This window comes from Cyrtonyx montezumae, unplaced genomic scaffold (assembly GCF_038088225.1).
Source record: "Cyrtonyx montezumae isolate F1298 unplaced genomic scaffold, pur_monq_1.0 scaffold_8, whole genome shotgun sequence".
NCBI lineage: Eukaryota > Metazoa > Chordata > Aves > Galliformes > Odontophoridae > Cyrtonyx > Cyrtonyx montezumae.
The window spans coordinates 76769493-76793768 of record NW_027072089.1 but is presented as its reverse complement, the minus strand read 5'-3'; the positions used below and the strand labels follow the sequence as shown (position 1 = coordinate 76793768).

General features: G+C 46.6%; 1 protein-coding gene across 1 annotated transcript; it reads right to left on the bottom strand.

Annotated features, from left to right (window-relative positions):
• Nucleotides 1-776: 776 nt before the first annotated feature.
• On the bottom strand, nucleotides 777-23879 carry TNFRSF11A (TNF receptor superfamily member 11a). Its single transcript, XM_065752453.1, has 10 exons — nucleotides 23625-23879; nucleotides 13631-13712; nucleotides 13077-13202; nucleotides 12390-12533; nucleotides 11251-11344; nucleotides 10797-10891; nucleotides 9873-9980; nucleotides 8008-8060; nucleotides 5376-6213; nucleotides 777-1848 (listed from the first exon to the last, which is right to left on the bottom strand). The coding sequence occupies exons 1-10, from the start codon at nucleotides 23682-23684 to the stop codon at nucleotides 1481-1483; spliced, it is 1968 nt and encodes a 655-aa protein (XP_065608525.1). The 5' UTR covers nucleotides 23685-23879; the 3' UTR covers nucleotides 777-1480.
• Nucleotides 23880-24276: the final 397 nt, after the last annotated feature.

Sequence of the window (24276 nt, the reverse complement as noted above, 5' to 3'; positions counted from 1 at the left end):
TGTTCTGTGGATGAGAAGTTCATCATGGCACAGTGGTCAACCTGTTAGCTTCATGGGTTCTCTTCACCCTCAGAGCAGTACTACTGCAAACAGAGCAGCTACCTGGAGAGAAGCCCTCCCTGCAGAGATCTTTTCCATCAGAGCAGATGAGAACATGCTTCACTAGAGGTCCCTTCACTCTGGTAGAAAATAAGCACTGTTCTTCCTATACATTCACGCTCCTGCAACTCTTGCACACACAGAGAATTAACCCCTGGTCAGGAAACATTAAAAAAATACCATTATTTCTTCTTGGGGGTTCCCTGAGGCTCTTTTCCCTTCACCTTTCCACAGTGGCTGGTGGAGGAGGCTGAAGGATACTGATCTGAATCAAAGCCAATTAAGTAGCTGAGTCTTGACTAACAACTGCTATTGCTCTTTAAATGCAACCCCTTGGTCCCATGGCTCTAAGTGTGATGGTGGTTACACTGATTTCAGCTCAGGCAGCCTGAGCTCTGGAAATCATTTCATGCTGACTAAGTAAAGCTCTACTTATTAATGAAAATATCAGTGAGAATGACAAACTTGTTTGGGCAGATGAAGGAACACGTGCCTGACCCTGATCAAATTCTTCATCTTCAGGCACTCTCTACTCCTCCTGCCACTTGGGAAACATCTGCAGCTAGCTGTCCGAGATCCTTCCTCCACCTGCTAGCAGTTCTGTGGCTTCATGTCAGTGACAAGATTGTGCAACAGAGCGCTGGGCACACACTGCTAATCTTCAGCTTCAGGGGCTTGCGTTCCTCAGGGGAGATGCAGTAAGGTGGCAGCGAATCAGGGTTCAAAACTATAAATGCTACTTCTTCAGGATTAATCTGATACACTTTCAAGGCGTATCAGTGCTAATTTGCCTGTTATTGTAACCCAAGGCAGTGCTACACCCATTCACACCCATAAGTTAGCAAGGGGCAGACAAGGATCTTGAGTTTCACGCTGGCTTAGGACTGGAGCTCCTGCTCCACTTTGATGGGAAGGGCTGGAGCCACCGACTCCATCCCTGCCTTGCCAGATGGGCACCAAGCTGAGCAGCAGAGGTGGCCATTGCTTCCTTCCCCCGTGAAAGGTATGGAGGAGGACTGAGGTCCCAGTGAGAGGGATCACCTTACACAGCTATTAAAATTCCCACCCAGTAAAAAAACACCCTGGCCTGGGGCCTCTTTCAGCACCCTGCCCCTCTCCAGGAGGGGATAACTGATGATCCACGTCCTCCCTCTCACCAAGTCCCCCAGCGCAAGGGGTTTCCCTCAGCTGTCCCTCGCTGCTGTTGGGGAGAGGCATGGAGAACTTGCCGCCCCGCTGAGGAGACGGGCAGCCCACAGGGCCCAGCTCCCAGTCCCAAGTCTCCTGGGGGACCCCAAGGCCAGCAGCGCTCTCGGAAGAAATGAATCTGTCCCAACAACTGGGATCTGGGGACGACCCCCTCGTGGGATGGTGCCTCACATCAGTTCAACACCTTCTCCGAGCTGTGCCCCAGCCTGCTCTCCTCCTGCACGGGTGGTGAGGCCTTGCTGTGTCGCGCCAGGCCTGGCACTGGGGCTGTGTGCTGCCACGTCCCACTGCTGCCCCCTGGGATGGCGGCATGCAGCTCAGCGCACTTCTCCTTGTAGTGCTGAGCATTGCCGGCAAAGGTCTCGCAGCGGCTGAGGTTCTCCTCCTGCACCGGGCTGCCCACGTTCTCCTCGGCTGCTCCCGAGGTCGCTGCTCCCTCCTGGGAGTTTTGGCTAAGGTAGACAACGATGATGTCTCCCTTGAAATTCATTACTTGTCCGCTGGAAATAAACGTGGAGTTACTGTTTCCAGTCACATTTCCTGGGGGAAGAGGGGGGGGAGAAAAGAAGACATGCATGATTAATATTTTCTCTCATGAGGACAACGTTTAGCATGGCGAATTCAATCCACTGCAACAGCTTTGCTTTTGTTCCATGATTTTATCCCCGTGACATAGGGATGCTCTTATAATCAATGCCTTCCACTGAGCTTTTTCACCATTTCCACTTGTGCCTCCTCAGAACGAAGCACACTGTGCTCCTGCAAGTGAGACAGCGTGATAACCACATCATCCCCCTGCCTCCGGACACACAAGCAACCCCTAGACCACCTCCAGTTCGTGAGGAAACAGCTACTGTTTCTAATTCCTATACGCTTTTTAAAACCCCGGGAATCATGTTGTTTTATTTCCCCCTGATACACGATCACTTCTGCCGTGTGGGCAAGGCAGCAGGTTTAATCAATAGATGCTAAAAGACCTAACATCAGGCCATGCAGTCACAGTGGAACGGAGCTTATAAGATTACCTCACGCTGTCTGATCTCCCACTCCTACACACCCAGCACTCACCTAGCGCCTGCGTGGATTTATTGGGATATATCCTGCTACAGGGAACAGACAGTCTACATACATCAAACTAGCAGTGTTACGGTTTCAGCAAGTCTCCCTGTGGTCAGAGATTTCTCAGTATGAATTCAATCTTTCTCTAAGTCAAGGACTGGGTCACTGACTCAAGTGGCAGCAGGACCAGGCTGTGGAATCAATAAACTTCTCTCAGAGCAGGAAGATAATATCCAAAAACACACTTTCAACGACAAACTAACAACCTCCTTCAAAATGAAACAAAAGTGACCAAACCAACCCAAAAAGAAACTCCTGACGCCAATGAACACCACTCCTTATAAATGGTCATTTTCTTAATGCTCTTCTAGCCATGAGAGGCACTGAGCACGGCCCACCCAGAGATGTGCTGTCTCTCCAGCAGCCAAGGGTGCTGCCTACATTCCTGGGTGTTGTTCACACACCACTGCTAGATTCCACCAGAGCTGAGTGAAGACCTCATATGATAGCCAACTTAGCTCAAGTAGTGCTGGAGCATCTTTCTAACAGCTCCCATCAGGCAATCCTATTTATTTCAGCTATTTCAGCTATTGTGTGCCACTCAAAAACCGTACTGTAAAAGTTCACCTGAGCTTGGTACGAGATTAAGAAGAGCAAAATGGACACGAGAACTCCCTGGGTCACACTAAGAAATGTGCTTCCAACCAGAAAAGCATAAAGCGCTCCTTCAGAGTACAAGTGAAGGCACTGCTCTCTGCAGCATTTCAGCCTTTTGATCTCTTGACAATGTTCATTACAAAGACAGATTAATTTCTGTGGTAAGTGTTCACTAGGAATTGGAACAATGCAAGTGGATAATTTCCTCAGAGCTGTCTGATGTTGCTTCTTGCAGCTGAACTGGGAAGGGGCAGGCTCTGGATGTGAAGGCTCTGCAAAGCCATGAGTCACCAAAGCTCTCCACCACTCGTGTCTTATGCTCAGGCCCTGCGCAAGGTTTGAGGTGGCCGTGATCCAGTGCTCCACGTTCTGAGCTTCCAGGCTCAGGGAGATTTGGAAAGCCTTTGCCTGAAGGCTTATGTTAATTGCTATCCACAAAGCCTGGACTGGCACCTGTCCAGAGGTTTGCTTTGGTCCTCTAGGGTCATTTCACAGCTGGGACAGATGTTGCAATTTCCGTTGTCATTCTGAGTACTAAGAAACTAAAACTAAAAGTTCATGGAATTTACCCACATCATTTTTCTTCCTATTTCTTCATCCACCCACTTTCATACAGTTTTGCCTTAGCTCAGCTGCATCCGAAGTAGTTGCCTGAAGAAGCTTTATTATGCATGCATATTTATTCCACCTGGGCATTTCATAAGGCCCAGAAAAATCAGTGATGCCCCCACAGCTCCACCAGCAGCCTCAGCATCAGTTGGGGTGGGACACACCAAGGCACACCATCACACCAGTGAAGCACATCAGCTCCACACTGACTAAACCTGCACTCTTTCACTGCCCACTGCTCAGCCACTACCTCCAGGCAGTCATGCCAAGGTTGGGGTAAACCAGGAACGCTGTATCTGTGCTCAGGGTTCACCAGATGGCACTACAGCAAGCACACAGCCAAAGGTACTGAAAATCATATATAAAGAATTACAGTGCACAGTGAAGATGGCGTTTTCCACCACGTTACTTAAGCCAGCTTTCCCTCTTGTTTCTTACTATTCTCTCTTCCTCTTCTCAAGCAATTTAGAAAGAAAAGCAGTACTTCTGCAGAGCCAAATATGACTTGACTCCCAGCAGTACCCCACAGTCACTCTCCAGAGAAATAAAATCCATCTTCTCTTCGCTACTGCTGATTTCTGTACAGATCAAGCAGTGAAACTGCTTGAAGTATTCAGGAAACTGAAGCAGCAGGAAGTGTCTGCTCTTAGAAAGATCACTGCACACTTTGAGATTCCCGCACAGCACTGTATGTTTAGAAGGGAAAGGCCTTCAAAATGTCACTCGTGGGTCTTTATAAAGTGTTGCTTTTGGTCTCTGGCAGACTGACAAGAATGTCTGTGTAAGAAACTTTAAGGCGTGATGTGGTTTTAAAGAAGGGCAACTGCTTATGATCACTCTGTGTATTACAGTAATACTTAGATGTCCCAGACAAAACTAAGGTCCCGTTAAGTTTGGCAGTGCACAGGCAAATAAAAACAGAACATCTGTCTTCAGGAGATTATCCTCTAAAATGACTAATAAGATATGACAAAAAGATTGCAGGCTTTTAATAACGAAGGAAATAGATGGAAGTTTCATCCAGAAAAGGCTCATAACTTCCCTTCTTCGGTTTTTATCCTTGCTTTCATTTAACTATTTTGCTGTATTCACTGAATTAGTAAATTAGGAGCCAAGCAGTAAACTGGAGACATCAGTGTTTCAGCATTCTTTAAAGAATGAGAGCTTATATTTGGAGAAAAAATGTCTGTATGAAATTATTTTCAGATGAATTGCAGAATTCACCTACTTTTTGTTTATATAATATACATATGTTTATACATTAGCAATTTAAAACAAAGAGAAAGAGCTAAAAGCAAAAAAATGGATCACAGCCCCTCAGACCCAACCACGACCACCAGGTTACACCTCCAGCCAGTTTCACTGACCACCACATGATTGTAACTGGACTGCAACCTAATGGCAAGGACAAAAACGCATACGCAGGCTGCAGAACGGAAAGATGTCCTTCACAGTTCTGCATCTCTTCTCAACTCAGCCTCTCAGTTCTCTACTCTTTCTAAGACTTCTACAGTTATTGCTTGTAGTGCTCACACTACACGTGTACACACTTCACTACAAACCAAATGGCCTTCCTATTTCAGTTTTATCTTTCAGATTAGCTTCAGGGCAACTAAGTGAAAAAGCATCATTCCATTCTTTTATTCTCCCACATCAGAACTGAAGAATAGCATGAAGAATAGCAAACAAGCACCAGAGATAACCCTATACAACTGTTCACAGGTCAGGCCTAGTGGGCTTACCGGATGCTGGAGGAAGGTCTGAGGCGCCGCTGTTTGTCCCTGAAGTGCTTCTGTTTGTGTTCTGGTACTTTGTATTGGTACCATCAGAGGACGCATCTTCCATACCACGGTCACTTGCTAGAGTGCTCTGACCAGCAGAGGGAAAATTCAAACCACAGGTGCACTGTGTGTAGCATCCACTTTCTGGGGAGGTGGAGGCACCGTCGACTGCAGCACAACGGGGTCTGCTCCCCTTTCTGGGAGTCTCCCTGTATGAAATGCCACACCTCACACAGATCTTCTCTGAGTCATGGTTCATTGCAGAACCATCTGTGTCTTTGCTGTCAATTTCCTTTGGGCAACCGTAGGAACGCTGGCAAGGTTTCTGGAGGTATTTGTCCATGGTGGCATGTGCACCATCCACACTGGAGGAAGGGTCGGAGCCTCGGGGGACAGACACGTCCTCTGTGCTCCCGATCCCTGAAAAGCATTGATTTAAGCTATCGTTCTCCCCTATCTCCACTGGTTCTGAAAACAATGACAAAGTTTTACTGTCAGGCTGACTCAGTAAGGGTAAATAATCAGCAGTATTGAGATCCTTATCCATATATTCATCTTCTGTGGGAACGGGTGGGAAGTGGTCATCTGTGGTCTCAGCTCCCACAGAGATCTCCTGGAGGTTGCCCCCAGCCCCACAGGATGCTGAGCCCAGGCTGCTGTGCCCACACGTGGAGTGAGCACAGGGCAAGCTGCAGGCGGCAGGGGAGCCAGCAGGGCTCAGGAGACGCACATCTTCGGAGAGCTGCGGGATGGCAGTGTTCGTTATGTTGACAGTAACGTATGCGTCTCTAGATGGCTCCTGAAATAGATTCAAAATAGAACTGTATTTAATAAAGAAATTGGCTGAAGCTTATTCTCGGAATGAAGGAGAAACAGGCCTGCCTTAATGTTTCCTCAGCGTGGAGCTGGTGGGATTGAGTGGCAGTGCCAGACTCGAGTCTTGAGAAGCCTAACTCTATTCTGTTGTAAGAGCTGTGACTCAGCTGGTGTTCCAAAAAATATCTGGTGTCTTGTGGGATGATAACATTTAATTTCAGTGTAACAGAGTTGCTAGCTCTTAAGAATCACAGAATCATCTTGGTTGGAAAAGGCCTTCAAGATCATCAAATCTGACCATCAACCAGTCAAGAGGGCACTGGAGAGCTGATAAATAGAGAAAGGTTGCTGGATTCTGTGCAGCCTGCTGAAGGGAGTCTGCTTTGACGGAGGGCTGGACTAAATGATCTCTAGAAGTCCCTACCAACCCTTACAATTCTGTGATTCTGCTCTTTCTTGCAGACATCACTTAGATCTTACCTAACTGCTAAAAAGATTTGTAACTCCCCTAAACAATCTACATTTTTGAAGGGCTGTTGATCTGTGAGGATCTCACTGTGAGCAAAATCTTTACTAGCAGTAATAACTGATTTGAACACTGTGTTCACTCAGAGATGTGCTAGAAACAGAAGCCAACAGACAAGGTTGCTTTAACCTCGAAAACTTTAAGACAACAGATGCAAAAGCCCGTGACATCACTGCCAGCAGTGTTACAGTTAAGTTATATTTTTGGTGGAAGCTCCATAAAAAAAAAAAAGGTTTGGGAAATACTTAAAGGGTTCCCTTCAGTTCCTGCTAGTCATGCATAATGATGGGTATTTGGGAACCGCTACCTTTCATTTCTAGCATCTGTTCCCTTCCTCCACGGTGGAGGACACAAAGGAAATGCTGCCAGCCACTAATTGCTGTTGATTCACTCCTCTGTCCCAGAGGATCTGAGCAGCTGCCAGTGCAGGACACTGCAAGAGCAGTTACAAGACAAAAGAGGAACTGCCTGCTCAAAAAGTTGCTGGGTTTGTTTTCCTTTTTGTAGCAAGGGGATTTGAGTGTTACCACATCTAAGCTAGACAGAGCTCCTGGAATGGCAGGTGGGGCAATGGAAGAGCATGCACCTGGGAGCTAGGGGATGTCAGTCCATGACCCCAGTGTCAGTCAGACAATGCACATGCATATGAATCCATGCTCCAAACCAAGAGTTTCAGGCAAGAGCATGTGGAGCTGTTCTAGAGCAAAACCCTTTGCAAGGTCACATGCTCCTCACACACAAGGATTTTCATGACTGACAGAATTCAAGGGGATTGTGGCCATTTCCGTTAGCTGATGGCTATGTTCTTAGTTCCTCGGTGCTGTCTCAAATCCAGGTCTCTCTCCCGTGGGGACTCCAGTATGTAAAAAGATGCAAACACAAGTTAAGCTTTTCCCAGCTCCAGCATTCAGAAAGGCTCTCTCCTAGGTGAGAGTATCAGGTGTTCACTAACATGGGCTCATGTTCAACTTCCTCTTGTGAGTATTTAATCATCACAGAGACTGTTACCACTGTTAAAGCTGGCTGAAACCAGAGAGCAGGTTCAGAAGCTATTTGAGAATGGTGATTTCATAAGCCTCACATTTACAGAAAACCAGACTAAAAAAGCCAGAGCTGTGAGTGGTTTTTGAGAAATTTAAAACTCGTTTTCTTGTCCAAACACTAACATGAAGTCTAAAGTAAGGAGGGGTGTCAGGAATGTTGTGAGGAAACCATAAAACATAGGGAAAATCTTAGTGTCACTGATTTTACCTTTGTTCCTTTTATTTGGCTGCACACCTCGTTAGCCCAGTTCTGTAGATCTGCTGTAAGGAGAACAGAAGAGTAGCTGTAACACAGAGCAGGCACTGAAACTAGCCATAGACCTAAGCACCCACAGTCATTCAAGATCCATAATATTACAGTCAATGAAAACCAGCAAGACTGTTTTTACTGACTGTTCAAGTGTCCCACCATCAGGTTAGCTGAGGATTCATTCTAACTGGAACAGGGATATATTGCTGTGGAACAAATGTTTCCAAGTTCCTAAGACAGATCACGTTAAACTGCGTTCCACATCAAATGGGGTTTCTTTCCTGGTCATATGTCACCACACTATGACTGGCCCTGTACCCATCCACTTACAACTGCACAGTCTACTTCAAGAGAAGTCACCCGGATGGCACAAAGACCATTCCCAGACAGGAGTGAGCAGACTGGAGAGAAGAGGGTAAGCCACCGAAACCACGGGGTAGCAGGCTCAAGTATAGTGCATTCCACGTAATGGAGATGTACTTGATAGGGAAATGCAGTTAATCAGAGTTGTCTCCCATGGAAAAGCTTCAAGTCCAATAATGCTCGAGCTGTTTTATAGAGTTAGCAACTATTCCTCCTTTCTACTTATTCTTTCAGGACATTACGCAGGGCCCAAGTTTTGCTTTAGGCTTGTGCTAGTTTGTATATCTGAAGACAGTTAAGCTTCTTAGCCCCTGCCACTTCCCAGCAATGACTCCATACCTCTGATGTTAGGTCTGTTTGTTTAAAATCAGTCCCCAAGCAGGCAGTTTCTTCCTGAGCCTGTAAGGCTTTGGGACCCTAATTAGCAGGATCTACCGTGCAAAGGCAATGGAGGACTGTCACTGCAGAGCAGCAGGTCAATAGGAATGTTAAGCAAAGAGTGCTCTTCTCTAACCTGCTCTGAATCGCAAGTATTTGCTTTGCAAGGAGAGTCACCATTTCCTTCAGCCCATCCCAGGAATTCCAGATTTAGCACAACCCATGTTTAGTGTGGTAGAGGCAGCATATTTCTAAAACATGGGCTGAAAAATACTTCACTGCCTTTCCTTCCACTGCTCCCAAAACATTTCACAGATTTCTGGGGTTTGGGAAAGGAGATCAAGGGAAAAATATAGTAAGAAATGCTTTTCATGTTTAGGAGAAGAAAATAAAAAAAAAGAAGAAAACAATAAGACTGTGTCCTTCACTGTGAAGACCCAGATCTTAACACAGATTTGAGTAACTGCAGGAGATCTTTCTGTGCTATTCACCGTGCAATCCAGCGCTATCCAGAGTATATTTGCCAGATTTAAATATATATATATTCACTATTTACGCTATTCCTTCTAGGATTCAGCTAAAAACATTTCCTCTCTCACATTTTAAAACACACATCAGTCTTAAAATCTACATTTTAACCCATCCAAATGCAGTATTAGGGGAGGAAGGAAAGCAGGAAGAAGGAGGCAGGAGGTGGTGAAGACTCTACAAGTGGCCCCCTGCTTCCCTCTGGCCATGAGCTCTGCTGTGCCAGACAGCACAGTTGCCATGCTGATACCAAAGCTCCCATCACTGCCCCTACATCGTCTGTATGTCGTGGCTACATGCACCCTGAAGGAGGTCACCCTACTGCCAGGGCTGCAGGAAGATGCTGAGCACAATGCATTATGCATAGGTGTAATATAGTTCCTGACTATAGGAAGGTTTCTCAAGACTGGCTCTTCGCCAGTCAAGACATTCATACTGGACAGGACTTCCAGAAGAGTTCCTGAGTTTGACATCTCAGTGGGTACCTGTAAAAACAGTGTGTGCAAAGAGACATTCAGCTGTCACGTTCATACGTATCATTAGCTATCATGTACCTGTCAGCTTTTTTCCCTTATTCTTGTAGTACACAATGAAGATGACAATGCCAATTAGTGCCACAAAAAACAAGATGACGATCAACACATACAAGATCTTGTTTGTTCCTGGAAGATAGAAGAAAGATAATACCATCAACATGCAGCCTGTTCTCAGTGGTATGACAATCCTTATTCCTGTCACCTGCTTTTCCACAGGAGAGGGGTTTTGCTCTTCCTAACTGATTTTCAATTTCTACAATAATGTCCAGAGCTCTAGTTCTTATGGAGTTCTCTGACAAGCAGCCTCACTAAAAGTACATGGTACAGAGCCATCTTGGTATTTAGTGTCTGAGAGAGGTGAGACTCAGCCACACTCCTCTGAAAGTCCTCCTGCAATCTGCCTGCAGCCTATGGGCTGTGCTTGCTCTGCCTCAAAATGAGAGGGACACATCACTTGTGGAAGCTACAGACTTCAGCCAGCAAAATTTTGCCTTCATCTAAGGATCACTGCATGCCTCACAGGAGAGAAAGGAGAGCAACTGGCAAGAAGGGAGAGCTGAGAACATTAGGCACTGCTAAAAAGGAGACATGAGGAGAAGCTGGTGGCCTTTAAATAAATAACGTACAAAAACTGGCAGGCTGACACATGAAAGAGCAGTAAACGTGATGGATATCATGGATGTGTAACAGCAACACTGCTCACCATGCAGCCTCAGGGAGAGGTGTAAAGCACTGCTTAGCACCAGGCATTGGGCCCTAGAGCTGCCAGGCTTCAGGTAGTCTTTAAAGGTAAGATTTTGCAAGAGCTCTGTCTTGGTCTAAAGCTGCTTCCCTGTCACTCATCCACAGTGGGAAAGGAGTTAAACCAGCCAAAATCCCTAGTAAACATACACTCCTCCTCCCTGGTACTTTCTAATAGGTAAGCTCTATACAGACACATACCATACTCCGGTTGCTCAACCATCTTCCGTTTTGCACAAACTGCATCTGACTTATCAGTCCCAGGGACCATTTCTGCCAATCCCAGAGACGTACAGCTAGAAAGGAAAGACAAAGAAGCTAGAATCCCGAAGAGGGAGCTCATTGTGGCTCCTACACTTATGCAGAGTAATACTTCATGTTGTAAAGTACTCTTGCATTCCTCCACCCTGAAGAAGCTCAGATACCTTCTTTATCTTCACCTATATCAGCTCAACAGTTGCTGTCCTAGATGTCTTCCTCCCACCCTGGAAAGACTTGAGATCCAGCATGAGAATATCCTTATTGCTATCCAATCTGCCCAGATGCCCCATACATTCCACTGAGAAGCAGAGACACTGCCCTGAAAAGAGTGTTTGCTCAAGCTTCTCACTGCCCTGTGGCCATAATAGGTTTTTTGGAAGGCAAAGGGACTTACTTGGTCCAGGATTTACACTCATCAGTGGATGAAGCAACCTCTGAGAAGTAGCCTCTGGGACATGGCATACAGTTTGTGTCCTTGTCTTGTTGCACTGTATGTGGCAGAGGAAGAAAAAAACATCACAACTAAGTTTCCGTGGGTTCTTTCCCGGCGGGGGGAGGGCAACTATGCCCCCCCAGACCACCCACTCCACCCAACCCCCAAAAGCTTCCCTAAGGAGAGAAGGATCTAGAAGTCTATTAAAGCAACAGTGATAGTCACACATAAAAAGAGCTCGGGTACGATGAGCATATTCCCCTGCACAATCAGAATAAGAAATGACCAGGCACCATTTCCAGTTATTGCAAAATAACATGCTGTTCTCATATGAGGCCACTTCCATTAACTTCCTCTTGTCAATGCTACAACACAGGCAGTGACGTTAACTGGTATTGTCACTTCTGTGAAGCCACAATAAACCAAGTGCTGTATCAGGGTTTGCTAGATTGCAGGGAAATCACCACCACTCTGCTCCAGGCCCATGCAGCATTTCATCCTCTATCGCTCTACTGTGTGCTGAATTTTTGGTGCTCCTTATGCTTGGTACAGGTGTTCCCAGCGTCCACTACAACCCTGAACTTAACCACACACAAAATACCTGCATTTTGTTTTCAGTCAGACTTTGGTCTAAATTACACGTCTGTAATAAATTCTTGCATTGCATGTCATCTAAAGCAGGGAATACTTGCGCTGTCTTAAAGGTGTTTACTGCTTTTAACTCATAACACCATAGAATGGCAAAACAAAGCCATCTGACAAAAGCTGGTGTCAAATCTGACCTCAGCAACAACCACCAGTGGACCACTTCTTTGAACCTGGGAGCAACGCATAAACTAACGATCCACAGCCACGCACCTCAGCAAACATGAGAAATGCACTGAGGACCTTGCTGTCATTGCCATGCCCGTGTTAAAGCTCGATCCAAGATTCCACCTAAACTACAAAGGCAGAAGCCTTTCAAATGCAAACTGTCCTGGAGCGTTTCACACAGCAGTAATGGTGTGAGAGTCTCCGGTATCTGCTCTTTAGTGTCACAACCCACATGATGCAGGCCCGAGTCAGGCGTTTCATTTGTACATCCCCTCTCTGTATCTTACCAGGATGCCCAACTCCAAACCCCGGAGCACAAATGCTATTCCGCTGACAGCAGTCGCAGTCCTCGTTCCAGTGGTAACCTGTGGTACAGGCACACTGCCGCTGGAATGTGCTGTTTCCTGGGTTTACCTCTCTCAAAGCTTTCCCTAGAAGAGAAAGCAGATGGCAGTAAGTATCTCTCTGATAACAAACCTTGAGTTTACGAACATCCTGTTCTACCTATTTACTTTGCTTGAATGCCAGAGGTGAAACCATTCATGCTACAGGAATCTTTCAAGAAGCGTGGGAGGCCCTTGATCAGCATGGGGCACCTCACTGATTGGGCTCCTGAGCAATGCTTTTCCTTGTAGCTCCTGCAGAAAATAAACAGAGCTTTTGCAAGAGTGAGACAAGGGCAGAAGCAAATGCCAAGTATGCTAGGCAAAAGGACAGCCTTTAAGATCCATCTCACAGGGACTGAATGGCCTGACTGAAAATCTTATCAGCATCATGAAGACTATAGTTGCAGTGTTCAGCAGAGAACAGAAGCAAAACTCTGGTGTCTGGGGACTTCCCCATCCACCAGGTTCTTGTGCAAGCTCAAACTTCATTACCACGTACCCCAAAAGGAGTATATTCCCTAGATCCACTCGCCCATCTCATGCTTCACTAATTTGGATTAAAGGTTTCTTCAGTATGAACAAGCTCACCTTGATCACATATTTTATGCAGCAAGCATTTGTCTTCCTCATTCCAGACATCCATATACTCGTTTGGGCCACATGGCTGGCACACACTATCAGAAGTCTCAGTGCATTTAGCAGACATATACTTCCCTGTGAAGGAGAAAAGGACAAGCAGATAATTTGCAACTTGCACACCATTTCTCTGAGCACAGGGAAAATGAGATGGGCTAATGGTGACAACCATTTCTTCCTCCTGCCTCACACATTTCCTCACTCAGGTGACCAGAGTGGCACCAAAACTTCCAGATGACATGGGAGCAATCCTATCTACGTGGATGAAGACCAAGCTACATTACACCATGTACAGTAGATAAGTGCAAAAGAATTGCTACAGCTTTTGCTGAGGTCAGCGAGACTACTCCTACTAGAAGGCACTTGTGGGCCTGAAATTATGCATTTGCAGTGGTATGTGCAAATAGATCTGTGGAGTCATGAGAGCAAGTTTCCTGGTTGACCTCCAGAGCTGTTTGTATGGAGCTTTTCAATTACTGAGGCAGTACAGCCCAGCACTCACATACCTGGCTCACACTTTTTGCAGCACCGTCCAGAGTATTCATAGTGTTGCTCGCTTTCACACGGCAGAGTGCTTTGTAGTGACAACTGAAGAGGAAATGAGAGAGAGGACATGAGACCCAATATACCCAGAAAGCTTCAGGCCTATCCCATCACAGTGCTGACAGAGAGCAGGAAAAATTTTCTCCAGCATAGCATTTTGGGTAGCTGAGCAGTAAAACATTACACAACGTTTATGACTTCAAAGGTTCTTTGTAGACAAGTACATGTATGCACAGGGACCTGTGATACAGCCAGGGGATAAATCAATAATAGCACAATCCTGCAACTGTCATGAACTCCTGGCATGCTATTAAAGCTATTTTTTTACAATACTCTTATTTCAAACCTATGACTTCAAAAAAAATCTGTAAAAAAAAAAAAAAAAAGAAACTAAAAAAAAAGCTGTTGATGTAATTCTGTGGTCTCTTCCATGTATATGACCTCAGAACAAGACCTGGGCCACTGACAGTTTTAAAATGTGGCATTTGGCAAACAAATAAAGTGAATTATTTATACGCTTTGAAAAGAAGAAGTTCCCAGCTTCCCACTGCAATACTCAACACCCCTGGCTAGTCCCAGAAAATGCTGGACCTTATTTCTGCAGCTTTTTATGGCTCTCCAGGTGTTCTGCAAAGGTGACTTCACTTAACCGAGGCAGCCATCCACCAAAGGGCTACAAACTAAGACAACAGCCTTCGTTCCTCTCCAAATCCAAAAAATCCATCACAATCAATCCCAACCAACCAGGTGAAAGTGCCACATGAGAGGCCCTTGCTTTGAGTTTGCCTGGAGCATCAGTGCCAGGAGGCAACCAACGTTTTATGCCTAGTTTTTAATCTTCCCATTGGTAAAATGACTCCTAATCAGCTCACAGCAAGAAATTACTCGTTATGGTTGAATGCTGTTATCAAAATCTCATTTACTCAATTTTTGCTTGGAGAAAGATGCACCAGGACTTCTGCTGCTGCTCAGCAGGAGTTTTTCCTGTCTAATAGTATATAGAAGTACTGTGCCTGCTGATAATGGTCTCTATTCCTCTACCTAATATTCTACCCTGGTTTGCTCCATGTCTTTTCCTCTCCTCCTTCCTCCTTCTCTAGTCAAACTGACTGCAATATCTTGGATATAAACTATTTTCTCCAAGCACCTTGATGTCTTCTAATGCTGGGAAGGGATCTTGTGACTTAAAAATGACCAAAGAGGATGTATTTTTTCTTTAAAGCACCACCTCCTCGCTTGGAGACTGAGCCATGAGTTGGTGTGTAACTTGTGTTTATCAAAATTGTGCCTGAAATAGAGTAAGTGCCTCAAGTCAGAGCTCTTGAGTTTTCAAATTTTTACAGGTTACTCTTAGAGCCATTTTTTATCACCACAATGATGTCAGGTGAAATTAAGAGTTCAAACTTGCAAGAACACATCTTTTGTTTCATTGTTTCCTTGTCTCTTTCTTTGCCCTTATTATCAGTATCTTGCTTTTTGATTAGATCATATGTTTCTTGGAACAAAGATTGCACGCCATGTTTGTGCAGCACCTCACACAAAAAGGTAACCTACCATAATGTAAATAAGCATTTGCACGCTCCCAAAAGCTCTCGTTCAGCTTTGGCTTCCTGACAGCCACTTTGTTTGTCTTCCCAATTACCGGGACAGTGACCAGTGTTGGTGAAGCAACAGGTGATCTAGGAACAGAAAGCTGGCCAGGATGGCAGCTGAATGGTGATGCTGCCCAGCACCCCAGAAGATGCTCTTGAAATTCTCCAGTATCCACGGAGCCAAAAACAAGATCAACAGAATGGGGCTCACAGTAATCTGCTGGACTGAGCAGCAGAGAGATCTTGAGCAATTGATTCCTGTTTCCAGCAGTCTGAAGTGGTGAGAAAAGCAGTGAGACCAAGAATGAGTCCAGTCACTTGCTTTATCAACAGAATGTTCTTTTCTTCCTTGTTTGCTCCATTTTGAAAGTTCCTCTTTAGAAGACTAAGAAATTACTGAAGTGTCAAACAAGGGCAAAGTTGTCCTGTTTAAGGAAGGATATGCAAATCTGCTGAAGGGCATTCAGTGGAAGGGTTTGGGATCATTTCTGAGAACCAAAACTCGTCCTGAACACAACAAGCAACTCCCTTGCGTGGAGGCCAGGAGCTAATTGCTCACTACCTTTGGTAAACTGCTTTGGACCTTCCTGCTCTGTAGCATGAAGAGGGCTATTATTGCAAAATGCTCCCAGCTGCAGCTGCGTAAATCTATGCGCTGTGTCAATAATCATTCTCCTCTGTGACTACGTCCTTCCCCTTTTGAGACAAGGCAATGCATTTATAAAGCTGCAACATTCCCTTCTGTGATTTACTCTGTGTCCATTCGCTAACTTCCTCCTGAGCCCGGTCCCCTCACGAAGGTGGGAGATGCTGGTCGGATGTGGACTGGCAGAGGGTGGAGAGGAACAGAACCTTCATATCTTCCTCAGGTAGCTCCAGTGATCTCAGAGCCTTCTTTTAACAGGGCCCCACTGAAGTCAGATTGTTCCTTATTCAACCATGTGCCAGAGGGCTGCAGCGCACTGCCAAACAGGGCATCAGCTTTCCATAGGTGTCCATCTGAGCTAAGGATGTGTAATTCGCTTCACAGAGGAGGAACTCACACCCAGAGGCCAGACGGCTTCAAAAGGTGGCAGGAAATTAGTGACAAAGCAGGAAAGAGAAGCAAGCCTCCAAAGTAAACCCTAGGACATCCTTCCTCTCCTCAGGCAACGGTGATTTTGACATCATGGAGCTCTTCTCTTAAGAAATGGGGCCTTGGCGAAAGCAAAGATGCCAGCCTCATCTGAATTAATAAAGCAGAACAAAGACAACCCAGGCTGGTCATTCCCTTAAGTCTTACTATTGGTAAAAGCTTGCATTAAATACCACCATAAGATGTCAATGAATGTTTCAGAGCAGCCTAGGTGCTTCTGCGCATTTAATTTGTCACTTAAAGTGTATGCAATGCACACAAATTTGTACCAGTTCCTAAATAAAGTTAGTTCTCCTTCTCTCAATTGGTCCTGGACAGACTGCTCCAGGGGCCCTGCTGGAGCAGGGGGCTGGGCTGGATGAACTCTGGAGGTCCTTTACCTCCTCAGCCGCACTGTGATAAACACTTCCTCAGAAGAATACTCAAGAATACTCAACAGGCGAAGAATCCAGAGAAAAAAACAGCACATGTCCTCTGGGCTCGGTGGATCGTCAAAGGCTGTTAGGTAAAGCATGCCAACACCTGCTTACCTTCAAGCACATGAGTAGCACCACTGACTTCCTTGGAGAAACATGCGTGCTCCTGTCAAGGTTTGCAGGAGGAGTGTGTTTTGGTGCCAAGCTCTTTTTTTGTTGAAAAGGACGCTAAGCAAGAGCGTGCTTGTGCTCAGAGGGTCGGAGAACTTCAATGAGTCAGCTACAAAGCACAACCACGTTACTCAGACCTTGAAAACACACACACACACAGGTGCTTCTGAAAGGGGAACCAGCAGCATTCAGATTCCTGTCCTCGGGCTTACGGAAATATTTATTCTCGGTGCTGTTGAGCAATCGGATGACAGCAGAAGCTGTGTGTCATGGATGCTAAAATTACTTTCTCACTCAGATGAATATTCAGACAGACATTTCAGAGAAGATAAAGTTGCACGGGCCTCTTTCTTTTAAAAGAAAAAATCTGGAAGAACAAGCTCGGGGGTTTCCATGGCCTTTTTCCCATGTCATCTCTGAACAAGAACCTGAGGCCTTAATGGGGACTGCTCATTAGCGATAATCTTAGTTTAGAAAAGCTGAGATGTAAAGGGACACGCCAAGGCCTAACTACCTTGAGACGACACCTTTGTGCTCAGTGTGGTTGTTTCTGGAGAGCATTCAAGACATCTGTCATCATCTCACTGAGCAAAGCACATTCTTTCTCAAGTTAGTACTGCAGACCCAAAGTACCTATGGGAGAGCAAACCCAGGTGGCTCCTGCCTTACACAACACTTGTTCTGGGATCTGAATGCATCCATCCTACTCGCATTTGAAACTGGAGATCTCCAAACTTGCTGTAGAACTATAATATTTCTGTGGTTCCTTGGGATTCATCTGCCTCTGTCAACAGGACTGAGCTTTGACCAACAGTTTCTCAGCCAATCTGAAGTAGACCCTGCAGCCTCAGCACCTTGGTCTTCAGCAAGGGCAGGCTTCACTGCTGATAAAAAACCAGGACAGCACACAAGTCACCACCACACAATTCCAGTTATTCACTTGCAGGTCTGTAATTCAACACAAAAATTTCAGATTGTGAATGAAATGCTTTTGGTGATGTCAACTTTCCAGTGACCAGTAAACCACATCACAAAACTACCATCACGTGGTAAAATACAGCCGGGAAATGGCAATGGCTACTAACTAAATATTATTTCAATCTTAAAAATAGGTCCTTGAAACCCTGCTAGAGCCTGAATACCTAAAGAGGACATAAGGAGTGTGACAAATAAAACATAATAAAAAGACTTAAGAGAAAAACGTAACTTGCAACCAGGAAGTGAAAAAGCAGCGGTCAAAGCCCAATCCTGACTATTCCCATTGCCCTTTGGTTTTAATATGTGGCAAAAAGCAAACATCTGAGCAACAGGTGCTGCTCCAAGATGAGGAAGGACCAGCAGTCAGTGCTGCTTCGAGCAGGCAGACCATGCAAAGAAGTGCTGCACAGACCACACTGGCAGTAGCATGCTGGGAACCTCAGGAATAGCAGATGGAAGGTGGATGAGAAGATAGATGGCAGGGCTGAGAGCAGCCAAGTGAGCGTGTCCATCGTGCAGCTGTCTTCTGCAGGCTGAAAACTCAGCACAGCACAGCTCATCCACTTGCAAAGTCACCTCTGCAGAACAAGCTCCAGGCTAGGATCTCTCTGTGTACTGTGAGTGGGTCCTCGCTGCCATGGTCACTCAAAGACTGGCAGCTGCTAGGTAGGGTGCTTTAAAGATGAATCAGAGAGCAGAAACCAGAAAGCCAACGAAACCAAAACATTTCACAAAGAGGGCTGGTGGCAACACAACAGTCTCTAACAAGCAGGAATAAAAACAACAGAGTAAGGACATAACATCATAATAATAATAAGGCATTAGAGACACCTTTACAGGGAGTACTTTCCCCTTGCATTTTAGTTCAGAAGAATATTTTTCCATGCTTCATCAGCTGTAGTTGAATCTTAATGCAGAAACAGTCACAAGAGATTTCCAGGGCCGTTCTACAGTGCCTCTATCAAGAAGGAACTGGTGTTTTTACCAGAAGAGCACACTGGGCTGAGAAATGGTTAATTTACTCTTCCAGTGTCATCATGAGGAACCAACTCCGCCAGGGTTCAGCCAAGTCAGCAGGAATACCCCTCCCCGATTTGATGGGGCTTTGGCTGATTTCCATGATAAGCCTGCTTTACCGCACGCGGTATTACAGCAGGGGAGAGCTCTTTTCTTCCTGTGAGGACAGATTCATGGGATCATCTCATTGTTCCTGATGCCGTGCGACGAAATGTTACAGAGAACACGATGCTCGTAAGGCAAAACTATTTGGTGCTGCAAAATAACAGGCTCAAAATAGATTCCCCTGTGTGCTACATAAGCAATTTTTAAGCCTTCATATGAACCTAGCAGCACATTTTTCCCTATCTGTACTCCAGATTAATAGGTTGCCTAACAAAACTTCACAGTTATTTTTTTTTCCATGTGAGACTTTTTCTTTTCCCTCCATTTTGACCACTGACTAAATATACTCTACACCAATGTGCAGTCACAAATGTTGTTCTTTGCCATTCTTGAACAGATCCTATATGCTTCTTTTTCTTCTGGAGTAGCCACAAAGTGGTCAGGGTGAATGACCTCACTTTTATTTTTTTATTTTTTACCCCTCCTCAGCTAATTCCTCTTGCAGGGTGGATTAAATCGGCCAGCTTGACTCCAGCACCACGTGCAGCCTCTCCTGGTCCCTGCCACTGGGGTGGGGAATAAGAGTGAGGGCTGGGAATGGTACGGTGTCTGTGGGCTGCAGGATATATCTGCTCCCTTCCCAGCAGGCCTCCCTGTGACTTTGTTGAGAAGAGGACAGGGCCCTAACCTGCCACGATTAATGAGCCTTCAGTTGTGTTTGCAGCCATGACACCCTAAGCACTGTGCAAACAGAGAAGAAAGCCAAACCCTCCGCCCAGAGAGCTCATGCCCGGCAAAGACAAACAGCAAGGAAGCAACGCAGAGCAGCTGAGGTAGGCATGCAGGCATGGGACAGAAACCAGGGTGTCCTAGGGTCTCTAGCAGCAATTAGTATAGCCTGTGGAGAGGGGCTGAGCCCAGTACAGTGCCTATGGCAGTAACAATACCATATCCCAGGCATGATGCCTCAGTGTGGTGACAAATGGGGAGCGGCCCACCAGGACACCTGTGTTTCCTGGAGCCCTGCCATGTAGCCATGGCCACCCCTGCAGCCCACCCTGCAGCTTCCAGCTTCGGGTTGCTCCATCCCACATCTGTGTGAACTTTGGGCTGCGTTTAAAGAAGAGTAAGTCATAAAACAGGGCAAGTTCTTGCAGGCAGACTATTGCATTACACAGACTGAGGCCTACCCTAGTCCATAGTGCAACCTAGTTAAACAGCACTTAATTTTTATATTGCATCCATACACACAAATGTTTGCCTTTGTGCTTTCCATCGGTAATAATGAGCCACTCTCAGAGCAGCTGCAGCAGAAGCCAGCAACTCGAGGGGTGGCATGTCAGCCTTCCAATGAAAGGAAAGGGCAGCCTTCTCAAGAACACAGCTGCAGCTGAGGACATGAAGAACCATATAGTCCAGTTTCCCTCTTCTCCCCGCTGTCCACCTCCTGTGAGCTAATCAGACTCGTATGGGTTGGAAGGAACCTTTAAAGGCCACCTAGCCCAACTCCCCTGCAATGAACAGGGACACCTACAGCAAGATCAGGTTGCTCAGAGCCCCATCCAGCCTGACCTTGAGTGTCTCCACTGGCTTGGTCACTGCAGACACCACCAGGAGCCCTGGTCACACTGAGGGGAAGTGGGCAGGGAGCAGCAGGACAGCACGCGTCATGTCTTCATTGCATCTACACGTGTCCCTGCTACAGCTGGGCTTACAGCATTTGAATTCTGAGGGACAGATAGGTAAACACTGAGACTCCTCTGAACAGCACGAAGGCATAAATGCCAGAGGGCGATGCTTTGAGGTTTCTGAGCCCCTCTGTGCTGTAAACGCTGAGGGCTAGTATTGCTACAGACAGCTGACAGACTCTGAATTCTACTGACTTGTGGAATGCGGTGAAGGTTTGTTTTGGTCCTGTCTGTGGGAAAGTAGAAATTACATCAGGAAGATGATGCTCAACGTGAAAAGAGAAGCAACAGCAGTTTCTTAAACCATGTGTTGGTTTGGTTTTATACGCAGTGCGTTATTCCTCTTACATGCGGTGCTCTAAAACGTAATTTCAGATTTTTCACAGGACCCAGGGGAAATTGTAAAGCAATGAAAAGTGTTCAGGTGCCTTTCTTGCAAGGGCATTTGGACAAATAAACAAGCTGAACACAGGCTGCTTTTACACTGTTAACACCAGAATAAACCCAAGGCTTTGGATGAGCTGTTACAGAAGTTTTGCTCTATCGAGTGATTCCTTTGGTCCTAATCAGAGCAGGAACATGGACCAGGAGGACATTTTTATGCTCTGTTTTTTTTCCCTTCTCACCCTAAATAGAGTGCGTTTGAGTTAACAGATGTTGAAGTTAACAGATGTTGACCAAAACTCTTCTAGATTATGAGAACTTCTGGAAGCTTTCACTGAGCAAACGTTCCCTGTAAAGCGAAGACTGAGATAGTGGAAGAATCCTGTTGCCATACAGGAGAATAAGAAAACTTGGCATTACATCAGGCTACTGGGATACCATGTCCATGTAAATGCTCATTCTTAAGGGCTTTAACCCCACCTGACAGAAACAATTAAGCTGTTCCTCGCTGTGAAGCAAGGAAAGGGATGCGACTATTCTGCACAAAAGACAGGCAGATTGTGTCTCAGAAAGCCAAACACCTTGTCCTCTGACAGCTGCCCAGGATGCATCACTTGGAAAGATCATCTTGTGGCTGAAGCACAAGACAAGGAGGGTGAGCTCTGCTCCCTGCAGTTCTGCTCCATGCTCGGTGTGTGACCTACAGCAAGTCACGAATTCTCTGTTCCTGTTTCCTCTTTGGTGAAAATGATGACGATGATAATGCCTATTCTCAGCAGCACTTATCAGTACCCATTAACTTACATTTGCAAGTGTTTCTCATTCCTGACAGGAAATACATTGCCAATTTCACTGTCGTACCACCACCCATATTGGTGATTCTATGTATGTGTTTTTTTTCCATGCAAACTTAACGCTACAGATTCCCTGGCATCCCTTACTACCTTGCTTACTTGTCTAAAGCATTGGCTATGTACTTACAGACTCAGAACTAAGCACATGTTGAAAGCAAAGGGAAGACTTCACATATTCATCCCAAGTAAACACAAGTTCCCTGTTTTGCATCCTCTTAAAAGCTATGAATTGACAGACCTACTGGCTTGTACATCAAGGCACCTAAAGCATGGGATCTGACTTTCCAAGGCTAGAATACAGCAGGTTTCAGGCAACGAGGAGATCCCAAAGGAACAAGTGCCCCAAAACAAAACAGCTCCAGAAGGAAGAAAATGTCATGGGAGCAAAAGCACAAAGACCACTAAGGTCTGCTTGCCACAATGTGTTGATCATAGTTCTGAAGAGCAGGCAGAAAAGGTAGATAGAGGTTACAGACAGGAGATGGGAGAATCCACCCGAAATCAGCAACAGGCAAGTCACTTCTGAAACATGCAGGCTTGCTCCTATACATATGGAGGACACCTGGAAAGCAGCTATTTAAGAGAAGCCTAAGGGGTAAGAGTGGACAGAAAGAAACATATATTTTGGTGGGGGAAAAAAGGCTTGTGCGGTTTCAAGGCGACATATTTAGGAACAGAGATCCAGAGGGAAGGCTCTCAGGGCCATGTGGTCAGACATTAAAATTGTAAGCTGCAGACAGCAGAGGCTTCTTTTTTTTCATCCGTAATCTCTTTTCCTTGAAGCTGCACCTTGCTCTCAGGGAGCCCAACCATGACCAGCGCAGCTCTATGATAGCACTCAGTTGAGGGAGGCACTTAAAAATGACACTCGCACGTAATCAAGAGTAATGAGACAGAGAAACTGTAGAAGTTCAAACGAACGAAGTGCACATGGCTGCCAAACAGCAATTAATGGGGGGAAACAAAGCGTCTGTAGTGCAGGAGTGATGAGAAACCCGCTAGTCTAAAAGGCCCTAAACAACCTGGAGAAAATTATTAGAAAAAGTGAGAGCAACGCCCTTACGGGGAAAGGCTGAGGCCAGGGACTGTTAGGCCTGAAGAAGGCTGGGGGGGGGTCTTATCAATTATTTAGAATACCAAAAGGGTAGAAGTCAAGCAGACGGGGCCAGGCTCTTTTGGATGTCCTGTGACAGGCAAAGAACTGCAACATAGGAAGTCCCATACAAGCACGAGATAAAACTCGATTCCTGCGAGGGTGCCAGAGCGCTGAAGCAGGCTGCCCAGAGAGCCTGACGTCCGCGCACACCAAAAGCACTCGGTCGCACCGAGGCTCTGCAGAGCTGCCATCCAACCCGTGCCATTCCGCGGGCACGGCGGGCCGGGCTCTGCGAGCCCACACGACACGCGGCCACAGCCCGCGCCCTTCGGGCGCAGCTCACCACGGCGAGAGCCGACAAGCGCGCTCCGCCGTGTAAATCCTCTCGGCAGGGTGGAGCCCGCCTTATTCTTCGCTCTCCGCGCAAACGCTACCCCCAGCAACCCCACCGTCGGCCGGCCCCGCCGATCCCCTTGCCTTCGCCGGGGAGCTTGTTCCCGCGGGCCCCGCGCTGCCCTTACCTGCGGGCGTCCCGCGGCGGCCAGGCAGAGCAGCGCCAGCCAGCCCGGCGGGCCCGGCATGGCGCCCGAGCCGCGCTACCGCCGGCCGGCACAGCCCCGCGGAGCGGCACGGCTCATGGGGCTGCCTACTTCTGCTTCGTGCCGCCCTTCCTCTCAGCTACGCGAGGGGAGAAGGAGAAGAAGGAGAAAAAAAAAAAAAAAAAAAAAAAAAAAAGAGCAGCCTGGCTGTAGTTCCCACAGCATTTCCTCAGACTTGACGCGCAGGTTTTTTTTTTTTTTTTTTCGGTGTGTGTGTGTTGTTTTTTTTTTTTTCCCTCCCTCTGGTTATTTATTTATTTCATTATTCCGCCCCCCCCCCCTCCCTTCTCGTCCCTCCCTTTCCTCTCTCCGCCCCCTTCTAAGTCACCGTGTCCCAGCCTCGCTCCTGCCCTCGGGCACGTCTGTTGGGCGTTGTGCCCACCTGCCTCCCCCTGTCCTTCCCCAACGCCCACTCCTCGGCCCGTGGGACGTCCCTTTCCACGGGGTTTCAACGCGACGATCCCTTCCCACTCGGGACGGGCTCTGCCTGTTGAGCTGGACACAAGCCAGTAGCGTGCTTGCAGCCCGGAAGGCCGGCAGTGTCCTGGGCTGCAAGCAGGATGGCTGGCGGGGA

Excerpts from the sequence above, each read along its gene's own strand:
- TNFRSF11A (XM_065752453.1), bottom strand. The coding sequence starts at position 23,684 with ATGCCGGGCCCGCCGGGCTGGCTGGCGCTGCTCTGCCTGGCCGCCGCG. Across the intron at positions 12,534-13,076 it reads GCATAAAATATGTGATCAAG|GGAAAGCTTTGAGAGAGGTA; the intron begins GTGAGCTTGTTC and ends TTTCTCTTCTAG. Across the intron at positions 10,892-11,250 it reads GAGTGTAAATCCTGGACCAA|CTGTACGTCTCTGGGATTGG; the intron begins GTAAGTCCCTTT and ends TTTCCTTTCTAG.